Source organism: Xenopus laevis, chromosome 1S, assembly GCF_017654675.1.
Source record: "Xenopus laevis strain J_2021 chromosome 1S, Xenopus_laevis_v10.1, whole genome shotgun sequence".
In the NCBI taxonomy this organism is placed as follows: Eukaryota; Metazoa; Chordata; class Amphibia; order Anura; family Pipidae; genus Xenopus; species Xenopus laevis.
Window position 1 is genome coordinate 17,097,252 of NC_054372.1, and position 24,498 is coordinate 17,121,749.

The 24,498-nt window shown below is 39.2% G+C and overlaps 1 protein-coding gene across 1 annotated transcript in view; it reads left to right on the forward strand.

The window, feature by feature from the left end:
- The window catches only part of stx18.S (syntaxin 18 S homeolog), a 108,459-nt gene that overhangs the window by 60,193 nt on the left and 23,768 nt on the right, over window positions 1–24,498 (forward strand). The window contains exons 3-7 of the mRNA XM_018243043.2: window positions 1,428–1,543; window positions 14,444–14,521; window positions 14,637–14,703; window positions 19,340–19,440; window positions 20,622–20,710. Of these exons, the coding sequence (XP_018098532.1) occupies window positions 1,428–1,543; window positions 14,444–14,521; window positions 14,637–14,703; window positions 19,340–19,440; window positions 20,622–20,710 (451 nt within the window). The remainder of the gene's footprint in view (window positions 1–1,427; window positions 1,544–14,443; window positions 14,522–14,636; window positions 14,704–19,339; window positions 19,441–20,621; window positions 20,711–24,498) is intronic.

Sequence of the window (24,498 nt, forward strand, 5' to 3'; positions counted from 1 at the left end):
TTGGAACCATAAACAAAGCGGGGTCTTCTTTACTATTGTCAGGCTCTGTGTCCTATTCCTCTACAATAGTGCAGGAGCAAGGGCACCAAGCAGGTTATATTTGCTATTGACCAGTTGTTAAGTACGGGGTTCCCTTTGTTCATTGCCATTACATCTGTCCAGGTATGGGACCTGGGATTTTCCAGATAAGGGATCTTTTGTAATGTGGATAGTCATATCTCACCTACTAAAAAATCACTTAAACATTTATTAAACCCAATAGGATTGTTCTGCCCATAATAAGGAATAATTAAATCTTCGTTTGGATCAAGTACAAGGTACTGTTTTATTATTACAGAGAAAAAGGAAGTACGTTTTTTAAAAAAATTGCTTAAAATGGAATCTATGGGAGATGGCTTTTATGTAATTCAGAGCTTTCTCAATCATATACCTGTGTGTGTATATATTATTTTTTTTACAGATCTGATTTCCTGTTCATGTACAGTGTAGTATGTATGAGAGAGAGAGAGAGAGAGAGAAATACAAGAGTCCTCTGCACTCAACCCATTATCAATATATTTACGCAATATGTTGGCGCTATATAAATACACGTTAATAATAATAATAAGACAGACATTTTGTGCATACTGCTACTGAAAAATGCCTTACCCTTTAAACAACACAGGGATTGTTTGTCCATATATTGCAATATATTTAAGCTGGCCAACTACGTCATCTAAGTCATCCCATATCTGGCCAGTCCTACGCTCAATTTTATCTGATTCATTAAGAATTCAATTGCTTATTTATATATTTTACAAAGGGACTAAGTTTTACCTGCAACTTACTAGCTGCTTTCAAAGTAAAACTCCCAAACTTGGCTGCCCTTTTATTAGACACCAGTGGGATCACCTGACTATAGTTGGAGAGGGTGGGAGCTACAACATGGAGCTCGTCACTGCTCCTGTATAACTATAACAAACAAGGGAAAGTTGTGCTCACCACTAGTTTTTAAAAACCATTAGTCGGGGGTGCAATGAGGGTGTGACCACAAAATACATATAGTCAAATACAAGAGTCCTCTGCACTCAACCCATTATCAATATATTGATAATAAAGACAGAGACATTTTGTGCATACTGCTACTGAAAAATGCCTTATTGTAAGGCATTTTTCAGTAGCAGTAACAGGCATGGTAATTGGCACTTATATCAAAACTAATATATTATAACTGATTTTACAGACTGGGAATAAGAATGGCTTTTTGTTTATTTTTTTTTTTAGCTATAGCTTCCAGAAAAATAAAATATTTTAATTCCATATTTCATGTTCTTTGATTTAGGTTTCTTAATTAAATGTAGTTAATTGTTTTACAGGTTGTTAAACCTAAAGCAAACTATAGGCTTTCTTCTAGATCATTTGATATCTCGTACTTGTATATTTTGCAGCTATGTAGCCTCGGAGTATTCCTGTATGACTGACACAGAGAGAGATCAAATTGACCAAGACGCACAGATATTCATGAGAACCTGCTCCGATGCAATTCACCTACTCAGAACAGAAGGTAACTGCAAAATAATTCTACTATGGGAAGGACTGATGCCAGAATTCATGAGCCCCAAGGCACACATATAACTGTGATGGGAAGAAGAGGTGAATATTCGGCTGTACTGGGAGGAGAAATGCATAGAACAAGGATGAAATGAAGTGCAAGAGTGAAGTGCAAGCTGCTTGTACTATGTTTAAATGGAGGGTGCTTTTAGCAGCACTAACAGTGTCAGACTGGGACACTAGGGGCCCACCCAAAAACCTTAGACCAGGGGCCCACTCCGTACTATTATTCTTCCTCTCCTCGCTCAACCTCTATTCTCCTAGTCTCTTTTAGTTAAACATGCTATAAACTATTAATCCATCTATTTAGCCTCTTTGTTCTCATAGAAACAAGGAATGGCCATGGAATAGGCTAAATGTTTAGAGGCAAGAGGCCCACTGACACCTGGGCCCACTGACACCTGGGCCCACCGGGAGTTTTCCTGGTATCCCTGTGGGCCAGTCCGACACTGAGCACTAAAATGTCAGATGTCAAGATTTGAAATGTTCAATTGGATTTGAGCCTCTATATATTGACCCTTTAACACTTCACTTTTTTGTTTTTTTAGCAGCTAATTTCAGTAGTATTGTTGCAGGTGCAAAGAATTCATTGACTACGTGAAGGAAACTGTTCAAGCATAATGGGTTCTGTTTGGGCTTCAGTCAACATTTAGGGCAGAGACACGCAAAGATTCAGGGAGATTTAGTCGCCCGGCGACAAATCGCCTCTTCTTTGGGCGATTAATCGCCCCGAAAAGCCTTCCCTCAAGCTAAAATCAAAATCGTTGGTGGGAAGGCACTCGGGACACTAGACTTTTTTATAAAAATATTAAAGGAAATGTAAAACAAACATTCATGTAAAATTCTTCTGTGTGCTCTTTTGAGAACTTTTGCGATTTTGACTAATTTTTGACTAATATAATAAAGTCAAAATAACTCCAGCTGCTGTTTATTTCGGTTAGCTGCCCACAGTCAGCAGAAATTAATTTAGGGAGCAAAAGAAAACTGTGTTGCTCTGCTTAGAGCGGCAGGTGTTTGTTTTGTTTTTTTTTAAATCCATTGAAACTCCATGTAAAAACTCCTAATATCTTGAAAACCAAATTAAAACTTTTTCAGAATGGCACTCTGAGCCATTTAATCTAATGGCACGGTCAGGTTTACAACATAGAAAATCTAATTCTCATTGTTTATCTTTGGCAGACATCACTCCCAAAGTCAGTTTAAAGACTGTACAAAGATACCACACAACAATGACCACATAGGTATTCTGTATTAGAAACGGTTCTGTATTAGGAACGCTTAAGCAGGAACAACTGTCTAAATATATAGAGATAGCTATATACAGGGCAGCCATCGGGGGGGGGACAGGGGGGAGAGTTGTAGGGGGCCACGAGGGTAAGGGGGGCCCGGCCACGTCACACTTACTTGATTAGCCCCCCATCTTTCTGAGAGCTGCTGACTTCGGGAAGGCATGGACGTTTAAGGGGCCCTGGCCACCAATTTTCTTATAATGTGGGGGGGGGGCCTGGCCACCAATTTTGGCCAGCAATTTTTTTTTTCTCATGTGGGGTCCTAGCCACCAATATTTTTAATGGGGGGCCCTGGCCACAAATGTTTTTTTATGGGGGGCCCTGACCACCAATATCTTTTTATTAACATGTGGGAACCCTAGCCACCAATATTTTTTTTTGTTTTTTTTTACAGTGTGGTGGGGGGGCGGACCTGTGGGGGTGGGGAGGGTGGACCTGTAGGTGGGGCTTGCGGTGGGCGCAGCCCAGGGGGCCCAGGAAATGTTGTCGTGTATATATGTGTATATATATATATATATATATATATATATATATATATATATATATATATATATATATATATGTGTGTGTATATATATATATATATATATATATATATATATATATATATATATATATATATATATATATATATATATACCAACGTGACGTTTCGGTCCCATCAGGTAACAAAGAAACTAAAAAAGATGCCAAACAGGAGATTTCCAAACAGCCAGTGGCACAACATTGTCTTTTTGCCAAGCATCCAGCATCATCTTTTAAATGTATGCCCATTGATTGTATTCCAGGATTACCACGAGGAGGGGATCTTTCTAGACCGTAGGTTATTACAGAGGGAGGCATTCTGGACCTACGAACTTAAGTGTGTGACCCCCAGGGGCCTTAACAGCTCATTATCCCTGAACTGTTTTTTGTGAAAAGGAACTGGTTTTCTGGAACATTGTTTTTCAATTTTTTTCCCATTGATGCATGATATTTATTCAACCCACCATTGTTGGAGGAGATCAGTTGTGAAGTACAGAATAGTAGAACTGCCGTACAATAGAGCTAAGGGAATATAATATAGCATAATTGAAAAGGGCTCCACCGTAATTATGAACTGCAATTTGTTTTTAACTAAGTGATACGTGAGATTTTTGAGAATTTATAGAATAATATGGAAAAGATTTCTTTAGTACGTTTTGATAAATTGTTAGTGAGCGCAATGAAACTAGGTTCACGTTCACACCGCATCAATAAGATGGGGTTATTTATAGTCATCATGAATCACTATCTGTATGTTTTAATCTTTTACCTTTTTTAACTGTTTTATATTTAAAACAGCACAAATTCACTTTATGCTCCAATGAGCACTAGTTAACCTTTAGCCCAAGCCACCTTAATAGTTTTATTATGCTAATTACACATGCTAATCACACATGTTGATATATATATATATATATATATATATATATATATATATATATATATATATATATATATATATATATATATATATATATATATATATATATATATATATAAAATGTCCAATTGGATCTCAGCACACCATTCAGGAAAAAATTTATCCAACCCAGGTGCTATCCAAACGTGCTTTCATATAAGAATGTGAATAAATGGATGCACACCGGGATTTTTTTAAAAAAAGTTAAAACTCGCTTTTATTTAAATACTTAAAACCATGGACCTGACCATGTTTTAAGTATTTAAATAAAAGCGAGTTTTAACTTTTTTAAAAAAATCCCGGTGTGCATCCATTTATTCACATTCTTTTATATATATATATATATATATATATATATATATATATATATATATATATATATATATATATATATATATATATATATATATATATATATATATATATATATATATATATATATATATATATATTGTGGGGAATAGCTCAAAGCAGCCGGTAGGGCTCAGGTAAAACAGTTCTTACAGAGGAGACAGGAGGCTTGGGTTTGCAACAAAAGTGAAACAGGCTCCTGCCTGGGGTTTTATTGTTCAAACCAGACAACTTAAACAGGCACAATTTCCGTGCTAAACAGTCAAATAATAATGTAAACCTCACCGGTTTGCAGTGTTACAGTCCATAGGAAAGTTCCTTGCGATGGTAACAAACATTTGCCATTTGGAGTTGCAGTCAAACACACAGTTTGTTCACAAAACACTTCACAGCGTGTGTTCAGAGGTTCTCTCTGACTCCCAGTACAACACACCCCCACTCCCCGCCAGGCTCCCTTAAACAGCCCCACCTGCGGACTAATTGGGCAGCATACTGAACTATCCTTGCTCCAGGGTCCTAACCTGTCTTACCCTGGAGATTTAAAGGAGCCAATACCTCAGGCTGGGTGCTATATACCTCCCATCATATACAGGCAGCCTATTGGGACATAGCTCTTTGTCACATACCTCCCCCCTCTGTTCGAACCCGGGGTTTCGGACACCATTAGCCACCATACAGTGGACCCTTGACAAGGCATCTGCATTACCTTGCAGTTTGCCTGCTCGGTGTTCCACTGTAAAATTGAAATTCTGCAAGGAAAGGAACCAACGTGTGACCCTTGCATTTCTTTCTTTTGCCTGTGACATCCAGGTTAAGGGAGAGTGGTCCGTAATGAGCACAAACTGGCGGCCCAGAAGGTAGTACCGCAAAGCTTCCAGTGCCCATTTAATTGCTAAGCACTCCCGCTCAACAATACTATAATTTTTTTCTGCAGGGGTCAACTTCCTGCTCAAGTAGACCACTGGATGCTCTTCTTCCCCAACTAACTGTGACAATACCGCACCTAATCCAACACCAGAGGCATCAGTTTGCACAACAAATTTCTCTTTGAAGTCTGGTGCGACCAACACTGGATCTTGGCATAAAACCACTTTCAAATCATGGAATGCCTCCTCTGCCTCTGGTCCCCACTTAATCATTGTGGACCCTTTCCCTTTGGTCAGGTCGGTCAAAGGAGCAGCCCTGCTTGCAAAATTTGGAATGAACCTACGATAATAGCCCACCATACCAAGAAAAGTACGAACCTGCTTTTTAGTGAGTGGCTGGGGCCAGTCTTTAATTGCCTCCACCTTGTTCACTTGAGGCTTGATAACACCTCTCCCTATAGTGTACCCCAGATAACGGGCTTCTTCCAAACCTAGGGCACATTTCTTGGGATTTGCCGTCAGGCCTGCTTCTCTAATGGAATTTAGGACGGCCTGTACTCTGGGGAGGTGACTTTGCCAATCCCTGCTAAAAATGACCACGTCATCCAAATAAGCAGAGGCAAAATGTTGATGAGGTCTAAGAATTTGGTCCATCATTCTTTGAAACGTGGCTGGGGCCCCCTGGAGGCCAAATGGCATACGAACATACTGGAAGAGCCCTTGTGGGGTAGAAAAGGCTGTTTTCTCCCTAGCTGTTTCTGACATTGGTACCTGCCAATACCCTCTAGTTAGGTCAAGAGTTGTTATGTACCTAGCAGGACCTAGTCGTTCAATCAACTCGTCAACCCTTGGCATAGGGTAAGCATCAAACTTTGAGACTTCATTTACCTTCCTGAAGTCATTGCAAAATCGTATAGACCCATCTGGTTTAGGAACAAGCACAATGGGACTATTCCACTCACTTACAGACTTCTCAATTACCCCCAAATCCAGCATCCTCTGCACTTCCTCGTCGACTGCCTGTCTACGGGCCTCTGGGATCCGATAGGGCTTAAGGCGGACCCGAACCTGAGGATCAGTAATGACATCATGTTTTATCAAATTTGTACAACCTGGTATGTCAGAAAACACCTCAGTGTTTCTTTGCAGAAACTCCCTGACTTCTTGCTTTTGTGGCTCTGACAAGGTTTCAGCTATTTTCACCTTTTGTATACCGTCCTGGGTAGGAGGAAGGGGTTGAATTATAGCCGTGAGGACTTCTCTGTCCTTCCAGGGTTTTATTAAGTTTACGTGGTAAAGCTGTTCTTTCTTCCTTTTATTTGGTTGGTAAACTTTATAGTTCACCTCACCTATTTTCTCGATTATTTCATACGGGCCCTGCCACTTAGCCAGGAACTTGCTCTCAACTGTTGGGACAAGAACCAATACTCGGTCCCCAGGGTTGAAAGTTCGAACCTTAGCTGAACGGTTGTAAACCCGACTCTGGGCCTTCTGTGCTTGCTGCATGTGTTCCCTGACTATGGGCATGACTGCAGCAATTCTATCCTGCATGAGGGTAACATGTTCCACCACACTCTTATGGGGTGTTACCTCTTGCTCCCAGGTCTCTTTTGCTACATCCAAGAGACCCCTGGGATGACGACCATACAATAACTCAAAGGGCGAAAAACCTGTGGATGACTGGGGCACCTCTCTAATGGCGAACATAAGGTATGGCAGGAGACAATCCCAATCCCTCCCATCCTTATCTACCACCTTCTTTAACATGTTTTTCAGGGTTTTGTTAAAGCGCTCTACCAACCCATCAGTCTGGGGGTGATAAACAGAAGTTCTTAACTGTTTAATTTTCAAGAGCTTACATAGTTCCTTCATAACCCGAGACATAAAGGGTGTACCCTGGTCTGTGAGGACTTCTTTAGGAATGCCAGTGCGGGTAAACATATAGAACAGCTCTTTAGCAATATTTTTGGAGGCTGTGTTTCTTAAAGGGACTGCCTCAGGATACCGCGTAGCATAATCCATAATTACGAGAATATACTGATGCCCCCGAGCTGACTTAACCAGTGGCCCTACCAAGTCCATTGCAATTCTTTCAAATGGGACCTCAATGATAGGCAATGGCACTAGAGGGCTACGGAAGTGAGGTACCGGGGCAGACAGTTGGCATTCTGGGCAAGAGTCACAATACCCCTTCACCTCCGCAAATATACCGGGCCAATAAAACCTTTGTAAAATTCGCTGTTGGGTTTTCTCCTGACGTAGGTGACCACCCAGGGGGTGAGTGTGGGCCAGGTCCAAGACCATTCGCCTATAGGGCTGGGGCACTAACAACTGCTCTACCACCCCCCCTTGGACTTTGTCAACCCGATACAGTAAATCTTGACTGACAGAAAAATGAGGGAATACACTCTCAGCCCCAGGTTCCTGAGGTTCACCATTAATTACCTTAACATTTTCCCAGGCCCTATTCAGGGTAGGGTCCCTCATTTGGGCTGTTCCAAAGTTAACCCGAGAGACCTCCAAGTCTGGCATATCGGATGCTTCGGAGGGCTCCAAGGGCAACTCTGTTTCACCTGCTAGTACCTCTAGGGGAAAATTATCTGCTTCAAGCATGGTCTCCCCTTCAGTTACTACCTCTGAGTTAGGTTTACAAACCCCTGGTGCATCCTTAGGAATCCCTTTCTCAGACCCCTGTGGAGAACCCTCCTTTCGCCAGAGCTTCCAAAAGAGGGGAAAGTCTCGTCCCAAAATTACACTATGCATCAAAACAGAGGAAACACCCACTTCATGACATGCAGTACCAGTAACAGTTTCAAATGTCACTATAGCAGTGGGATAACTTTTACAGTCTCCATGAATACAGAGCACCCCAAGATTACGTTCATTAACTTGGTCTGGGCTTACCAAACTGGCGTGTACCATTGTGACTAAGCTCCCGGAATCCAACAGAGCTTGAACAGACTTTCCACCCACCTTTACCACCGCCATATGCAAGTCAGTGTCTGCGGTGCACGCAGGGTGAGCAAACAACGACACCTGTTGAGCCGAGTGACAATCCATGGGCTCTGCAGGTAGTGGGCACCTGGCAGCAACATGACCCCACTCATTACATCGCCAGCATTGCACTTGGCCTTGACCCTTGGTTGGTGGGGACAGCTGAGTTTTGTCAGCTCCTTTAGACCATTCTATAGCCTTTTGGTCAGCCCCAGTATCCTGAGGCAACGAATCACTGGCTTTTCCTGGGGACCTTGCAGATGGATGTTTTGTGGCTGGCTTGCGGTGTTGTGGAAACGATCCTAAGTTGTCCTCAGCGGCAATATAACGTTCCACCATTTCCACCAGGTGATCGGCTGTCTGGGGATCTGCATGACTCACCCATCTCCTCAAGGATGGCGGAAGAGCTCTCAGAAAGCGATCCATAGTGACCCTTTCCACGACTTGAGGAGCTGACAGAGATTCTGGCTGCAGCCACTTTTTCACAAGATGAATTAAGTCATACATCTGGGCACGGGGAGACCTCTCTTACTGGTATGACCACTTGTGCACCCGTTGAGCTCGCACGGCTGAGGTGACACCCAAGCGGTGGAGTATCTCCGTTTTTAACTTGTCATAGTCTTTGGCATCGGCTATGGTCAAATCAAAGTATGCCTTTTGCGAATCCCCAGTCAGAAAAGGCGCTACCAGACCTGCCCACTGGGACTTGGGCCAAGACTCCCTCTCGGCAGTCCTTTCAAAAGTATGCAGATATGCCTCAACATCATCATGTGGCGTCATCTTTTGCAGAAAACGACTGGCCTTAATGGAGCTATCTGTGTTAGGGGCCCCACTCGACACATTGGACCCCAGTGCAATCATCTGCTGTACCACATCCGTCAAGAGTTGTCGATCAGCCTCAACCGCCTTTGCTAATGCCGTCAGTTGAGCTGCAAGCAAACAATTAGTCTCTTGCTGGGTGGCCATACTCTGCCTCTGGATGGTATTGGTCTCTTGCTGGGCAGCATTTGCCTCCTGCTGACTAGCATTGACTTTGGCCAGCTGCAACACAAGTTCCTCCATGTTGTTGAACTACAACTCCCACAGTCTGCAGCAGATAGCACTGCCCTTTTAACAATGGTTGTCCTATTATGCTCACTGTCTCTCTGTTGCCCGCATCCGAAACACCATTTGTGGGGAATAGCTCAAAGCAGCCGGTAGGGCTCAGGTAAAACAGTTCTTACAGAGGAGACAGGAGGCTTGGGTTTGCAACAAAAGTGAAACAGGCTCCTGCCTGGGGTTTTATTGTTCAAACCAGACAACTTAAACAGGCACAATTTCCGTGCTAAACAGTCAAATAATAATGTAAACCTCACCGGTTTGCAGTGTTACAGTCCATAGGAAAGTTCCTTGCGATGGTAACAAACATTTGCCATTTGGAGTTGCAGTCAAACACACAGTTTGTTCACAAAACACTTCACAGCGTGTGTTCAGAGGTTCTCTCTGACTCCCAGTACAACACACCCCCACTCCCCGCCAGGCTCCCTTAAACAGCCCCACCTGCGGACTAATTGGGCAGCATACTGAACTATCCTTGCTCCAGGGTCCTAACCTGTCTTACCCTGGAGATTTAAAGGAGCCAATACCTCAGGCTGGGTGCTATATACCTCCCATCATATACAGGCAGCCTATTGGGACATAGCTCTTTGTCACAATATATATATATAATATAGTTATAGTCCGCTCAAAAAAAAAAGCATCAACCAGGTCTTAGTATGAAAAAAATCAAATATTCAAAACTTATTGTCAATGTTTCGGCTCCATAGATTGAGCCATCTTCAGGATATATATATATATATATATATGAGGTTCCCAAACATATATAGGTAGATAGAGATATATATATATATCATACCAATTTTGGGGTGTTTTTAGCATTCTAAACACATCCATAGCAAATTCACTATACTGGAAGTACTAACAATGTCATTGTTCATATTTTTCCCCTAAAATATTCTCTCCTGCGCTCCATGGAGGCTTTATATACTGTGCATGATAAAGTACTAAAGCAGAGATCTCCGAAGTGGATTGTACCTGGTCCATAGCCCAGTGCGAGTGTGTGTTCTGCATATTAAGCCGTCCATATTATTCCAGTGGTAGTGAGCTTAATAATTTGTTACACTGTCACGATGATCAATGCTCCCCAGTTTCCTTGCATCCCATTGTCTGCATTCTAATTCTAATTGTAAGTAGGGGGAACTTGCATTTTGTATTGTGAGGCTGCTAGTGTAATGTTTTATTTAAATCATTGTGCTTGCACAGCTGCAAATGAATAGCATTTGCAATGATAAATATATAACTTTTTCTGATTGCTTTAGTTATGTGTCTGACATTTGAGAACAGATTAAATAATATAAAAGCCGTGCCTGTTTGGGATTCAAGATATTACACCCTGTGTGTGCTCTAAGCTGTCACACTAGCAAACTAGCATTTAGCTAAACATTGTTTATTAGGAGTCATTTGAGTAGTATGGCAGCTCATTTATGATGAGTGGGCTGATTCTCAGGCGGTGGATAAATGCAGGATAAGAATCCGTCCCCGTGCACTCAAATCCGCCCCTGCACTCCAATCCGCCCCTGCACTCCATTCAGCTCCTACTCTTAAATCACTACCTCAACCCTGGTGCAGACACACTGAACAGAACGGCACAGAAGAGCACTTATTCAAGCGGTGGGTTTGATTCTGAGTCAATCTGGTGTATTCTTGGCCTTATGGCTGTTGATAGTGTTCCTGTGTTATGTAAATACATTTTCTTTGTTGGTCCCATTCAGATCCAGACTGTGATTCAAACTAGGTCCCAGACACAGAGGCCCACATAGACTCCCACCAGCCCAATAGTGAGTGTCTATAACATCTTACAGCAGCCCCTCTGGCATTTGCCAGAATTCACAGATTGCCAGTCCAAGCCTGGTCCCAAACTCCAGCTTGTGTTGCAGTTCTTAACACACAGTAATCCTCTGCCAGTATTTGGGGGTTTAGCAACAGATGGGAGTCCAAAAGTTATGACAGTCCTAAATAAGCATTAGTAGTCACCATTTTGCCTTATTATTCACACTACTCTACAGTAATAGCCCCATCCCCTTATACCATCTTTCCATACTATACAAACTACCACTTCCCTCACCCGAAAATTGTGGCACCTTCTTCTGACCCCACTGTACACAATATCAGCATCTGCTTTTCCTGACATCTTGCCTTACAATACATACTGTCTTACATTTGCAACCCATAGCCAAATAAAGAGAAATCTTTTGGGGGCCAACTAAGTTTTCTCCTGCATAACACGATTTTGTAGCTTTGCGGTGCCTTGGGCAGCCCCCTGCTTGAACCCCAAGTTAAAGACACTTCTAATCATCATGGCTACAGAAGCAACTGAAGGAAAGATAGAAATTCTTATGCACTTTTCAGACTTTCAGCAAATTACATTTTTAGAATAGTGGTACTATTTTAGTTTCATGTTCATGGTGTGTGTTTGTGGTCTGCAATGTGAGTATTCCCTAAAATCAGAGCTCTACAATTTGGTTTGTATTTAACCCCATGATGATTTTATGTGAGGAGACTTCTCAGTCATCTTGAGTTAAAGGATCTCTTTGCTTTTTGATTACATTACGTGATAGAAGAATCACAGTAACCGCTTCATCAACTAAATTAGACAAAACCTCCAGGATCTGAAGCACTGTCTCTTCTGATTACGGAACTGCTATTTATAATGTGTTTTTTTTTTTTTTTAGTTCAGACCACATGCATTTAATTAAAGGACACACAATAGTCGGTAATATCCACTTCTATGGACTGTTGAAATGGTACGAGTGCAACAATTAAGAAGCTCTATTGCCTGTAACCAAATAGAGGTTCTGCATAATATAGATCTGGGCCACCACAAGCCACTGGTTCCCAAACCATTGTGCTGCCAGACAGGAGCAGTGGCCAAGGGCACTTTGGCCAATGTGCTCTCCTAGATAGACCTGAAAACCCAATGTGCTCTCCTAGATAGACCTGAAAACCCAATGTGCTCTCCTAGATAGACCTAAAAGCCCAATGTGCTCTCCTAGACAGACCTGAAAGCCCAACTTGCAGTCTAGTGAACTCATTTATTTTCCTAGATATTATAACCCTGTGGCTGAATTTGCCTTTATCTGTAACCTTGTAATATAATAATATAAAGGGAAACTCTGACCCAGGATTGGAACTAATCAAATCTAGCTGACTCCCTGTGTTAAAAGAACAGTTCAGTGTAAAAATAAAAACTGGGTAAAAATAAAAACCGTTTCTAATATAGTTCATTAGCCAAAAATGTAATGTATAAAGGCTGGAGGGACTGGATGTGTAACATAATAGCCAGAACACTACTTCCTGCTTTTCAGCTCAATAACTCTGAGTTAGTCAGTGACTATAAGGGGGGCCATGATCCTCGGCATTCAGCTCAGATTCAAAAGCAACAGATATGACCCATGTAGCCCCCCTCAAGTCACTGATTTCCAATCAGTGGAAACCAAGAGAGAAGAATAGCAGGAAGTAGTGTTCTGGCTATTATGTAGACATCCAGTCACTCCGGCCTTTATACATTACATTTTTGGCTAATGAACTATGTTACAAACATTTTTTATTTAGCATGGATGATCTATTTACCCAGTTTTTATTTTTATACTAAATTCCTTTAAATCATGAAAGCTCCCAAACATGAACTCCTAAAAATCCCCACTACGTAAGTATTTCACACCTAGGGGCAGATTTATCAAGGGTCGAATTTCGAAGTAATGAGTTTTTTTTTAACTCCCATAACTCCGAAATTCGAATAAAAAAAAGACCAACCGAAATTTATCAAAGAAGTCAATGTTTGTTTTTTTGGGTGAATAGTCCATATACGATTGAATTAGAATCGTACGAATGAAAGTAATAGCGCATTTGATCAGTTTCGAATCAGAGTTTTTTTTTAAAGCCCACCAATTGACTCCAAATAGGTTCTAGGAGGTCTCCCATAGGCTAAAACAGCAATTCGCCAGGTTTTAGATGGCGAATGATTGAAGTCGAATTTTTAAAGAGACAGTGTATGATAAATTTTGATATTCAAATTTCAAATTCGAATCAAATTTGGACTATTCCCTAGTTGAAGTACACAAAAATTAGCTAGAAATTTCTAATTTTTTTAATTCTAATTTTCACTTCAACCTTTGATAAATCTGCCCCCTAATATGTAGCTGCACAGGCGAGAGGTAGTTTCTTTGCAAATTGTGTTAATGTTCACAATCTTCAATACCTTTGCTTGCGGGACAGGTTTTCAGGATTCTTTCATACCTTTTTGTCCTACTGAATTAAAGACCATTCTATCTGTGTTATGTTCATGCAGCATTGTGCATAGTACAGGGGGACACTTATCCTGGCATTGCCATGCTGCAGAATCTGTACCAATAAAGATTCCGGGGTTTCCGGATAATGGACCCCATACCTGTATAGGCATTAGATAAATATTAGCGTTTTAGTTTTATTGGTACTGCCTACTTTCTGCATGGGCCAGAATGCAGAAAGAGGCTGCTCTGATGTTCTTCTGCTTAGGAAAACAATTGGAAACATTTCTCAAATATTTCCTAAGCAGAACAACATCAGAGCAGCCTCTTTCTTTCTTCTGACAACTTCCTTGACTACTTGGTGGTCAGACTGGTCAGAAACTGACCAGCAGGTGGCGCTGTTGTAACAAAATTCATTCATATTAACATTACATGTATCCCTTAATATCTTGGAATAAAAATAAAATAAATAATGAATGTGCATTACAAAAGTGCTTAGAATAGCCCCCTCATCAATTTTACATTCACTTATTTTAAAGATTTAATTATCCTTTAATGAGTGATAACACTTTACTTTTCTTGCAGCAGGCAAAGAGAGCCATTCTGTACAAATAAAAGAACACAGGAATGCCGTTCTGGATTTCATTGAAGACTATTTGAAAAGTAGGTGTTGGAGTTGATTCTACTGTAATACTTGCATTGATTGCTTATGAATAAACCATTGTGCTGCGGTTGTAGAAGTTAAATATGATTTCTGTACCTGTCATTTTTCTGATAGGAGTGTGTAAACTGTACTCCGAGCAAAGAGCCATCAGGGTGAAGCGAACAGTAGACAAGAAGAGATTGTGAGTATTTGTAATGAAATCAATCACGGTACCAAGCAATTCTATGCATTCTTATCATTAAGTAAATCCCATTATGCACTGTTGGAAATAGGAACATTCTGGAAACTGCTTTATACGAAAGTGATTTGAATTTGAAATTCGAGATTTATCATACTATGGATCTTTAAGAATTCAAATTCAACTATTTACCACCTAAAACCTGCCGAATTACTCGTTAAGTCAATAGGAGAGGTGCAGGGATCATGTTTGCAGCCTTCATGATATTCAAGTTTTTTTTTCGGAGAAAAAACTTGAATCGAGTTTCATTGAATTCGAATCAAATTCAATTTGAGTTTTCGGGTTGTTCAAATTCGTCAGTGTATTAATAATTTTATTTTATTTATACATTTCGACTAGTGGAAGTTAGAGAGTTTATGGGAGTTTTAAAAACAAGAATTAGAAATTCAACTCTTGATATGCCTCTAAGTCTGACAGACCATTTCATGCCATCAGAATTAACTTAGAATTAATTATAGTATACTATTTATTTTAAATTCTTTTGTACGTTGAATTAATGTACGTGTATGAATTGGAATTGTTTTGAGCCACTGCTAAAGAAAACCTGAATAAATACACAACCTCAAACAAATTAACCAAATAAGTCTGAAATTCCTGGGTATGGGGTTGTATTTTGCAACTACTGTAGAACCCCCATTTTACATTGTTCAGGGGACCAGAATTTTTTTTTAAAATAATAGAATGAGTGAAAACTTAAACCCAGGATATGTAAAATTGAGGTTTCACTGAATTTGAACAAATATGGTGTGAAATAAGAAAATATTCAATGGTATGTAAAGATGTATGAGAAATACAGTATGTGTATATATATATATATATATATATATATATATATATATATATATATATATATATATATATATATAATCTCCACACTAGATGAATCAAGCCTGTACACGTCCATACCCCACACCCAGGGTTTACATCCTATGGAAATTTTGTTGCAACAAAGCAACCTATATAGCCCCAAAGAGATTTATTTTTTTCCTGGAGATATTAAGCTTTATTTTGCATAGAAACTATTTCAGATTTCGGGAACATTTCTACTTGCAACTACTCATTCATGAGTTGGTTTGAGGAGGGACACGTCTGTACTGATGGACTGTTTGTCAGCCATTGTTTGGTGGCGGTACATCGATGACGTGTTCCTCCTATGGCGGGGCGACTTGGCTTCCTTGCATGCCTTCCGGGATGCAATTAATGAAGCCCATGACAAAATAAAATTTACCATGAATGCTAGTCTCCAGGAAATTGCTTTTCTAGATGTCCCAGTGATACGGGCACAAGATAGGTTTGGAACTAAAATATTCACCAAACCAATAGATCGTAGCCAGTTACTATCATACAGAAGCTTTCATCTAGCAGCGGAGAAGAAATCCATTCCTACTAGCCAATTTACTAGGGTACATTGGATCACAAATGAGCCAGCCCAATTAGAACAGGATCTAGATAAAATGAGGCAAATTATCAGATAGAGGTTACCCACAAGAAATTTTGGATACTAGCCTAACCAAAGCCAGAAAAAATTTGAGGTGGGTATGTTTCGATGTAGTGGATGTGCACAATGGAAGTACTGTAGATAGATATATATAAAAAAAAAAATTTTAAAATAGTTTGTAGTTGGAATGGGAGAATGTTTTTTTTTTTTTTTCTCATTTTGTTCACCCATTGAACATTTGGAGCACTGCATTCCTTTAAATTACTTCCCTCTTTGAAGTCTAGTTACAAACATATGAATATTTATAAGGCTGGGTAGACGGGTGCTTATCAACGGCTTCCCTATAATAGAGATTCATTTGACAAATATAAATGAGGTTTGCTTTGCAGCTCATTGTCTCCCCAAGATAAAAGCAGAGAGTTTAAATAAAAGAAATGGCAAGCTCACAATGGTTTCCTTGAGATATGCAGTAAAATGGATATAAATTTGATTGGCGCAAGCAAAAGTTGCGTTGAAGTAAGGAATTTGTGGGTAATTAATATTCTGGGCAGCTGAAGTTCAGTTAAGGAAATTAGGTATATATTTAGCCCCCAACATTTTTCAAGCCACTGTAAAAAAAAACATACAAACAGGGGCGAGGGTTTAAATTGAAAAACTGTCCATAGGCCCTTCATTTCTGATACATAGCGAGCAGCTCCAGCTTGGAAGGAAGTATTGGCTTTGGGGAAAACAAAGGGGAATCCATTTGCACTGCATATAAAAATAGGTCAAAATATAGCACAAGCTTCCATAATTATCTGTACAACACAAAACCAACATCTCAAATCTCAAAGGTGCTGGAGAATGAATCCCATTCAGTCAGCAAAGCAAAGAGTGAAAGCAGAGAATGATTTATAGTAGCATCTAGACAGGAGGAAGAAATGGCCATACGAGTCCAATACACCCTAATTCAACATCAGGGTATTGAGTAGGGCTTGTGCTGAACATGCTTTTTGTCTATTGTTTTAATCACTAAACATACGATTAGTACTGCTTTCATAGCATTATAGATTTTATATATTATAATATAATTATAATTTTATGACTAGATCGTAACTTTTTATTTCAAATGTAATGTTCCATATTTGAGTTGCTAATGGTAACAAGCATTGCAGTTGATATTTTTAGGTTAAATTCATTCCACAACTAAATAAGTGTGTTTAGTTCTGCAAATCTTTCTCTGCTGAGTAGAGCCAGAGCTGGTTTTGGTTTGTCTAAAATCACTGGGTAAAGCAATATGTTGTTGGTCTATACAAGTCGGGACTTGTCCTCAATTTATAGTTGACATGTTTAGGAAAAGTAGCTGCTTTATCAGAGTTTTTGGAAAGGCTGATGATTTTGTCTTCATCGCCACAAATTGCTCCTATCAGCCCTTGGATCAAATTTGCCCTTGGTACAGCCTAGATGACAATGCCTTGGTGGAAGTAGGCATAACCTGCGGAACATTTTGGTATTTTGCAAGACTAAGGGGGTTACGTATAAAAATCCGAATTTTTCAGATAAATAAAGTTCAACCAAACTAGAATCCTCCATTTTACCTTATTAATTACCTTATTAAAAAAGCATGATTTAATTGGATTGGGGAAAAACTAGATAAAAAGGTTTTTTTCCTGAAAAGCCCAAATTTTTCGGATTTTTGCCAGAAATAATCAGATTTTCTGGCTAATTCCAGCGCAAATTTCTCAATAGGATAGGGATTTTCGGATTCAGACTTTTTGCGATCTTATAAATCTCTAAAAATTTTAGTTTTTTACATTAAAAAGTCAGATTTTACAGTAAAAAAAAAAGAATTTTTCAAGTTTTTAAAATGCGGACTTTAATGATTAACCCCCCCCCTAATGTTGCCATGTGCAGACTGACACATATAGTACTTTGACCATTTGGCCTGCAGGCAAGTTAGATAAGACAATGGTCCATTCTGGTGCATGGCCACTTTTGAATGGTCACGCTGCTTGTCTGAACAATCAGAACAACAAAAAGTGTAAAAAAAAAAAAAAAAAGAGCTCTTTTTCGCTTCTTTTAGACCAAAGGACGGACATTTACTTGCAGATCATATAACCCACCAGGATCTTGCAGGATTATCTGTATAATTGCCCCTGACTTGATATGCATTCCCCGTTGGTTGGGCATTATGGTTGTTATTGACCAAACCGACCAACAAAATCTTAAGCAAAGAAGTGAAAACTAAAAGCACCTCGATTTTCTGCCAATGAAAAGGGAAAAGGGATACTTGAAACCATTATTAACAAGCAATGGCAACAACAGAGATGGCTAAAACCTATGTTTCCCTAATAGTATCAGTGTCACAGAGAGAATTTAAAGCTTAATGTATATGTATTCAGATTACTAAACAAGATTAATCAATGGACTATTCAAGTCTTGTGCACCTTGTAGTATCCACAGTTCCACTGTAACTGCAACAAGCACAGCAAGGGGTGCCCTTTTGTTTGTCTCTGGCATGAGATACCGATAAGTAATGCAGCACAATAAAACAAGGGCTTCTGTCTAAATTCTTTTTTTTTTACACGTGTTACGTAGAAATTGGTGGCATGTTAGTTAATGCCTTCAACCGGTGGCCCTTTTATTCCCCATTTATCTTAATATTGCAATATGATCTCCTTCCATTAATGCACCGCGTTCTTTACTTCTTGAAGTTCCACACCCTTATGCTTGCCAATCCAGAGCTCCTTCCCAAAACAAACTTTAATAATATTTTGATATTGCATTCCAGTGCCCCAAGACTTCATTCTCAAATTCAGCCTATTCTTCCCCTAGGTAAATGCATGTCCTTTCCAAGGTTGCATCCGCTCTCCTCCATCTCTTTTCTTAGCAATGATCTTGTTCTCGCTATTCCTCCTTCAAAAGTGTTCCCTGGTTTTCCTCTCCTCATTCTTCCCTCCCTGTGTTCTCAAATTCATCTCTGCTTTTATAAATGTCTCCTAGGCAATCTCCATTGTTTCACAACCATCAGCAATAAGTTATATGTGTTGTAGCATAAATTACAGAATACCTTGTAATGTTCCAAGCCGCAATGTCCATGAGTTATTTATTTTGGTGATGTGCAGATATAATAAGTCCATGTGTTTGCTCTAATGTTTGCAGAACCAGGTTAGAACCCGAAAAAATCAACAAAACGAGAACTTCCCACTCAGTGGATAGTATTCCCTTGAAACCGTTGGATATAGCCGATGACGAAAGTATTGGTAAGTTCTTTGAGCAGAAAGAATATGACGCTATAATGCCTTGGCCCAGAATAATACCTGAGTTTGACATGTATAGCTAGCTATTGGGTATCAGAAATACTCTCATGACAGGGGCATATTTATTTTTGATGCTGCCCATAGCAACCAATCAACAAGTTAGATATGAAGTTAGAGAACAAGTGCAAACATCTGATTGGTTGCTATGGGCAATATCACCAGTGGCGTTTGTCTCCAGTGTTAATAAATGCGCCCCTTAATGTTCAGTTCTTGGTTGTGCAGGACAAGTTCAAATTTCATTGTTTAAATTTTAAGGAAAACTTTAACTCAGTATATGTAATAAGAAGAATGAGGGGTTGTTCTTCCTGCAAATTTCAGGCCATTGGAAAACCTTTATTCATCGCGTGTGGCTGTTGTGCCCTTAATAAAGGCAGACCATTCTTCCTGAACTATTAGACCATCCCCTTGGGCATTCTTCTTCTTCTAAGCTTCCCTGAAAGGTTGCGGAAAATAAAAGTGTTGTAGCTTTAAAAGTCATATAAAGACATCTTTTAATACCACTGGAAAAATAATGTTAGTAATGTATGAAGGCTTGGTTCATTCTAAGAAATCTGCATTTACTATATGCAAATGAGCTGCCTTATTGTTTTTCTCTATTGCACCGACCTGTGTCAATGCACAAATAGAACCAGCACACGGAAGCACTTGCCTCGGGGCTGTTTCATTGTGGTTTATTCATCAAAAGCAGAAACACAACATTTCAAGGGCATGCCCCGAAATCTTGTGTTTCCACTTTTGAGTACAAGAGAACACCCACAGTAGTTCTGTGTTTTGGTTCTATTTTTGCATAGACATTGTCAAGGGGGACGTTCTCTCCGAGTAGTACAGAAGTGGGTAGCAGCAACAGTGTGCCTGTGGACATTCTATATTACCAACCTGCGTAAATCTTTCAGTGGTGATAGAGTGCATTTACTATTCTTTTTTTTTTTTCTTCTATGGCATCTCCCACTCATAAATACAAATTCTTAGGCACACAGTATATCCTCTTCATATTGATCTGTCCCTTTACGGATTTTGTCTGCAAAATGCAATTTATTTAAATAGCAATATCTGCTTTGTAGAACATGTAAACCATTATTTTTTTTTTTTTTTTTTAAATGTTTCGATTCTGTATCTCCCAACAGATAAGACTGCGCCACAACGAAACGGCACATCTAGTCTGTGGGATGATGGCCGGAGTGAAGATGAGCTGTCGCCTGAAGAAATCCAAATGGTAATTTATTGTCGAGCCAATTTGGTCTGCAAATGTAAATAGAAGTGACTATAATTCCTGTTTATATCTAGTTACGTTGGAATTCATCGGCGCCTCCTTTCCATTGCCCTAATGCTGCACTTTTCACATTAGCATAAGGTTCCAAGAGCACGTGCCGTCTACAAAAACCTTGTCCCTCAGTAGTTAAAAGCTCGCTAGTATCTGTACAGAATTGCATTTTGTCGAGTTGCCAAGGGAGGTGTGAAATCCAAAAAGCTGTTTGGGCTGTAAATTGCAAATCTCTAAAGGTGGATCTGACATGACTCCTATTGCTGTTGTGCAAAGGGTGTGAGATTGTGGAACGCTCAAGGAATGAGAAGCAAAGGTGAGAATTCAGCAAATAGTCTTATATCTCAAAAAGACAGTTTTCTAACATTTTACTTTTCCCAGAGGGGGAACTAAACTGACAAATTCCAGGAATTGTCTGCAAGAAAAGCTTTTGACAGTGACTGTGTTTACGGCCCACCTGGTGGTTACCTCTTTAGAACCTGGATTATAGTGTTTAAGGCAATAACCTCCTGCATACACAGGTTATAGCGATTCTCAGAAGTCTCTTTTTCAGACAATATTGGGCATATTTTCTCACTTTTTTTTCTTTGGCGCACTCTGCAAAAAATAATAAAATAATAAAACCTATTCAGTAGTTACAAGGCATCACAAAGGATAAAGCAGGGGATGTACCATTATGGCCCTTTAGGTGCAAGGTTCCATTTTTAAACTCTTTGGAGTGGGTGAATGCCGTTCAGCCAGTAAGTATAAGAAGTCTATAAGAAGTAAGTAACCAGAAGAAGTATAAGACAGGTAATGGTTGCTGGAGGCACAGACCTTATTGAATCTGCAATTTTTTAACTGCAATTTTTAAACATCCGAAATATTTCCATTTCAAATGACCACTTCCAGGATAGTGGCAATTATCTGAGTAATTATTTATTTGCACAATAGCAAGAGAAACCGATAATATTGGACATGGCCTTCAAGCGATATGTCCCAGTAGGGATTGGAATGGATGGCTGAGGATGGTGAACATTTCAGTTCTTTGTAGTTAGTAGGCCAGCAATTAAATTTACTGAAGAGGTATCTGATCCAAGGCAGCTTTGCTTGAAATCACCCAAACTTGGGGACACAGTGCAGCCCCTCATAAGGAACGGTTCTAATCAATCACACAGATAGATAATGGTCACATCTCATAGGGTAGTATATACTGTACACATCACTGCACTTCTACATAAACTATAGCAACCACTTTTGTTGCCATTTATTGTACAACATAAGGAAGAGGGAGAGCAGCAGTTTATGTGAAATATGATTATGTCTGTGCTTTAATTCATTATAAACACACAGTTGTAATTGGTAACTTAAAATACTGTTCACTAAATGCAGCAGCCGCACTCGGGAAGTGACTACTATCTCCAAGGATTCGAGGTTACGGGGACTGGGTACAAATTACATATTTGTAATGCGACATTAAGTGTTAAGAGAGATGTGTCATAAAAAAAGAAAAATCAATGTTTTACCACAGTTCACTGTAAGTGCTGTGCTGGGAAATGGAGCTGGTCTCCGGGGCCTTGTTTAGCTAAATAAAGCTGCTGAAAGGCTTCATTTTTGGGATGTATTATGAATTTGTTCCCAGGTCTGTACATGTTTTATGGTGAAAGGATCACCTCAGTATGCAGTTGAACTTTTTGGGAGGGATGGATATGATGGAGTGAGGGTGACAAGCATAGAAAGAGGGGGTGGATAGATGAAAGCGTTAGGAGTCTGAACATTAATTGGCTGTAAAACAATGACAAATTGACTGTGCAGTTTATCCTGATGCTTATTTCTCATTGGTCACTAAAGGTTACCTAGTGCAAATTTTATGAATGCTTGAGACCTGGGGTATTCTGGATAATTGATCTTTCCGTAATTGGAATCCTCATACCTTAAGTCTACTAGACATACCAATAAGGATTAATTATATCTTGGATTGGATCAAGTACAAGCTACTGTTTTATTATTACAGAGAAAAAGGAAATTATTTTTATAAATTTGGATTATTTTATTATAATAGAATCTATGGGACATGGCCTTTCCATAATTTGGAGCTTTATGGATAACGGGTTTCCAGATAACAGATCCCATACCTATGTATGTATGTATGTATGTATGTATGTATATATATATATATATATATATATATATATATATATATATATATATATATATATATATATATATATATATATATATATATATATATATATATATATAAAATCGATCACAAAAGCCATGAATATCCTCTAAATTATATCCTTATAAATGGTGACTAGTGATGTAATCAGTTATAAACGGTGAGTAGTGATGTCACGACTTACTAAACTTGTGTATTATAAAGTACCCCTTGTTGGAAAATATGAGGATATTATAAGTAACCTTGGAGTTCCAAGACCTTCAGCCTCGTGCTTTTATATGGTCATGGAACTCTGTGACTTATAATACAATAGATAAATTGCAATAGATTCATTATTCACTATATATTTTACAAGTTATGACATTGGTAGTCTAATTTACATCCTTCTCTTGGGTAAAGTTACTAGATCCTTACTTCCCAGCCATGCAGAACTCAAGCAACTTTGTTTATGACGATCCCTAAGCAGCCCAGACCACACTGAGCATGTGCACAGTCTTAGTCTTGCAAAGATGTTTAACCAAGTTATAAGATGGTGACCCCCTGTAGCCAACTTTGAAAGCATAAATTATTTGTTTGATTAGGCTTGTGGTGCAGTAAGTTCATGTTTATATTTAGTATACAAAATACAGCATTTCTAGCCTTATTCTATTTTAGACTTTACATGCCCTTTAATAAATGTGCCTCTAAGTGTACAATAATGTGTGCATGTGTTTAAATTGTCTTCTAAACTGAATATGCTAAATGGTTAGTAGAGACATGGAAATGGTTATTTGCTAGAGACAGTCACAGGGGTAACTTTTAGCCGTCTCACAGATTCATTTCAAATGAAAAAGCATCAGAAACGTCCATGTTCTAAATGCATCGTTTGCCTCCCCATTAACTACAAGACAGGTGTTCTGTTTGCAGATTATAAAACACAGCCTTCTCCTATGCATAAGATAATTCAGCGGCGCGGCTGTAGGATATATGGGCACTTCAGAACTAGCAGACAGTGATAATGAAAGGAAGGAAGTTCTCCCGCAGCACAGCAATAGAACTTGTATTCTTTCTCATTTAATATTTCATCCATCATCATTTTCATTTTAGCTAGCTGGAAAGCTGAACAAGAAAAATGTGAGGCAATTGAAATAAAATAAAAAAATAAAAATGAATAGAAACCATACATAAAACAAAGACAGATAAGACAGAATAATAGCACGGGAGAATTTTATATATTATATTTAGAAACCGCACCGACATCCGCTTCATCCGTGCAGACAATTCAGCCACTGAAACCCAGCAGCAAGGATCAGACCTAGTGATGAAATGTTTCAGTTTGGTCATAATCTTCCTCATTTTTTATTTTTATTATTTTTAAAGGTCTAATTTAGAATTCATGTGAGTTTTTTTTAAAGTCTATTAAATTCAAATGTATATGAAATTCAACTGGGGGGTTATTTATAGGAAAAAATCGAATATCTAAAACTCGAAAGAATTTTACAGACTCAAACTAAATTCAACTAAACTCGATTCAAGTCTTTTTCTCTGAAAAAAAACTTGAATATCAGGAAGGCTACAAATTGGTCCCTAGACCTCTCCC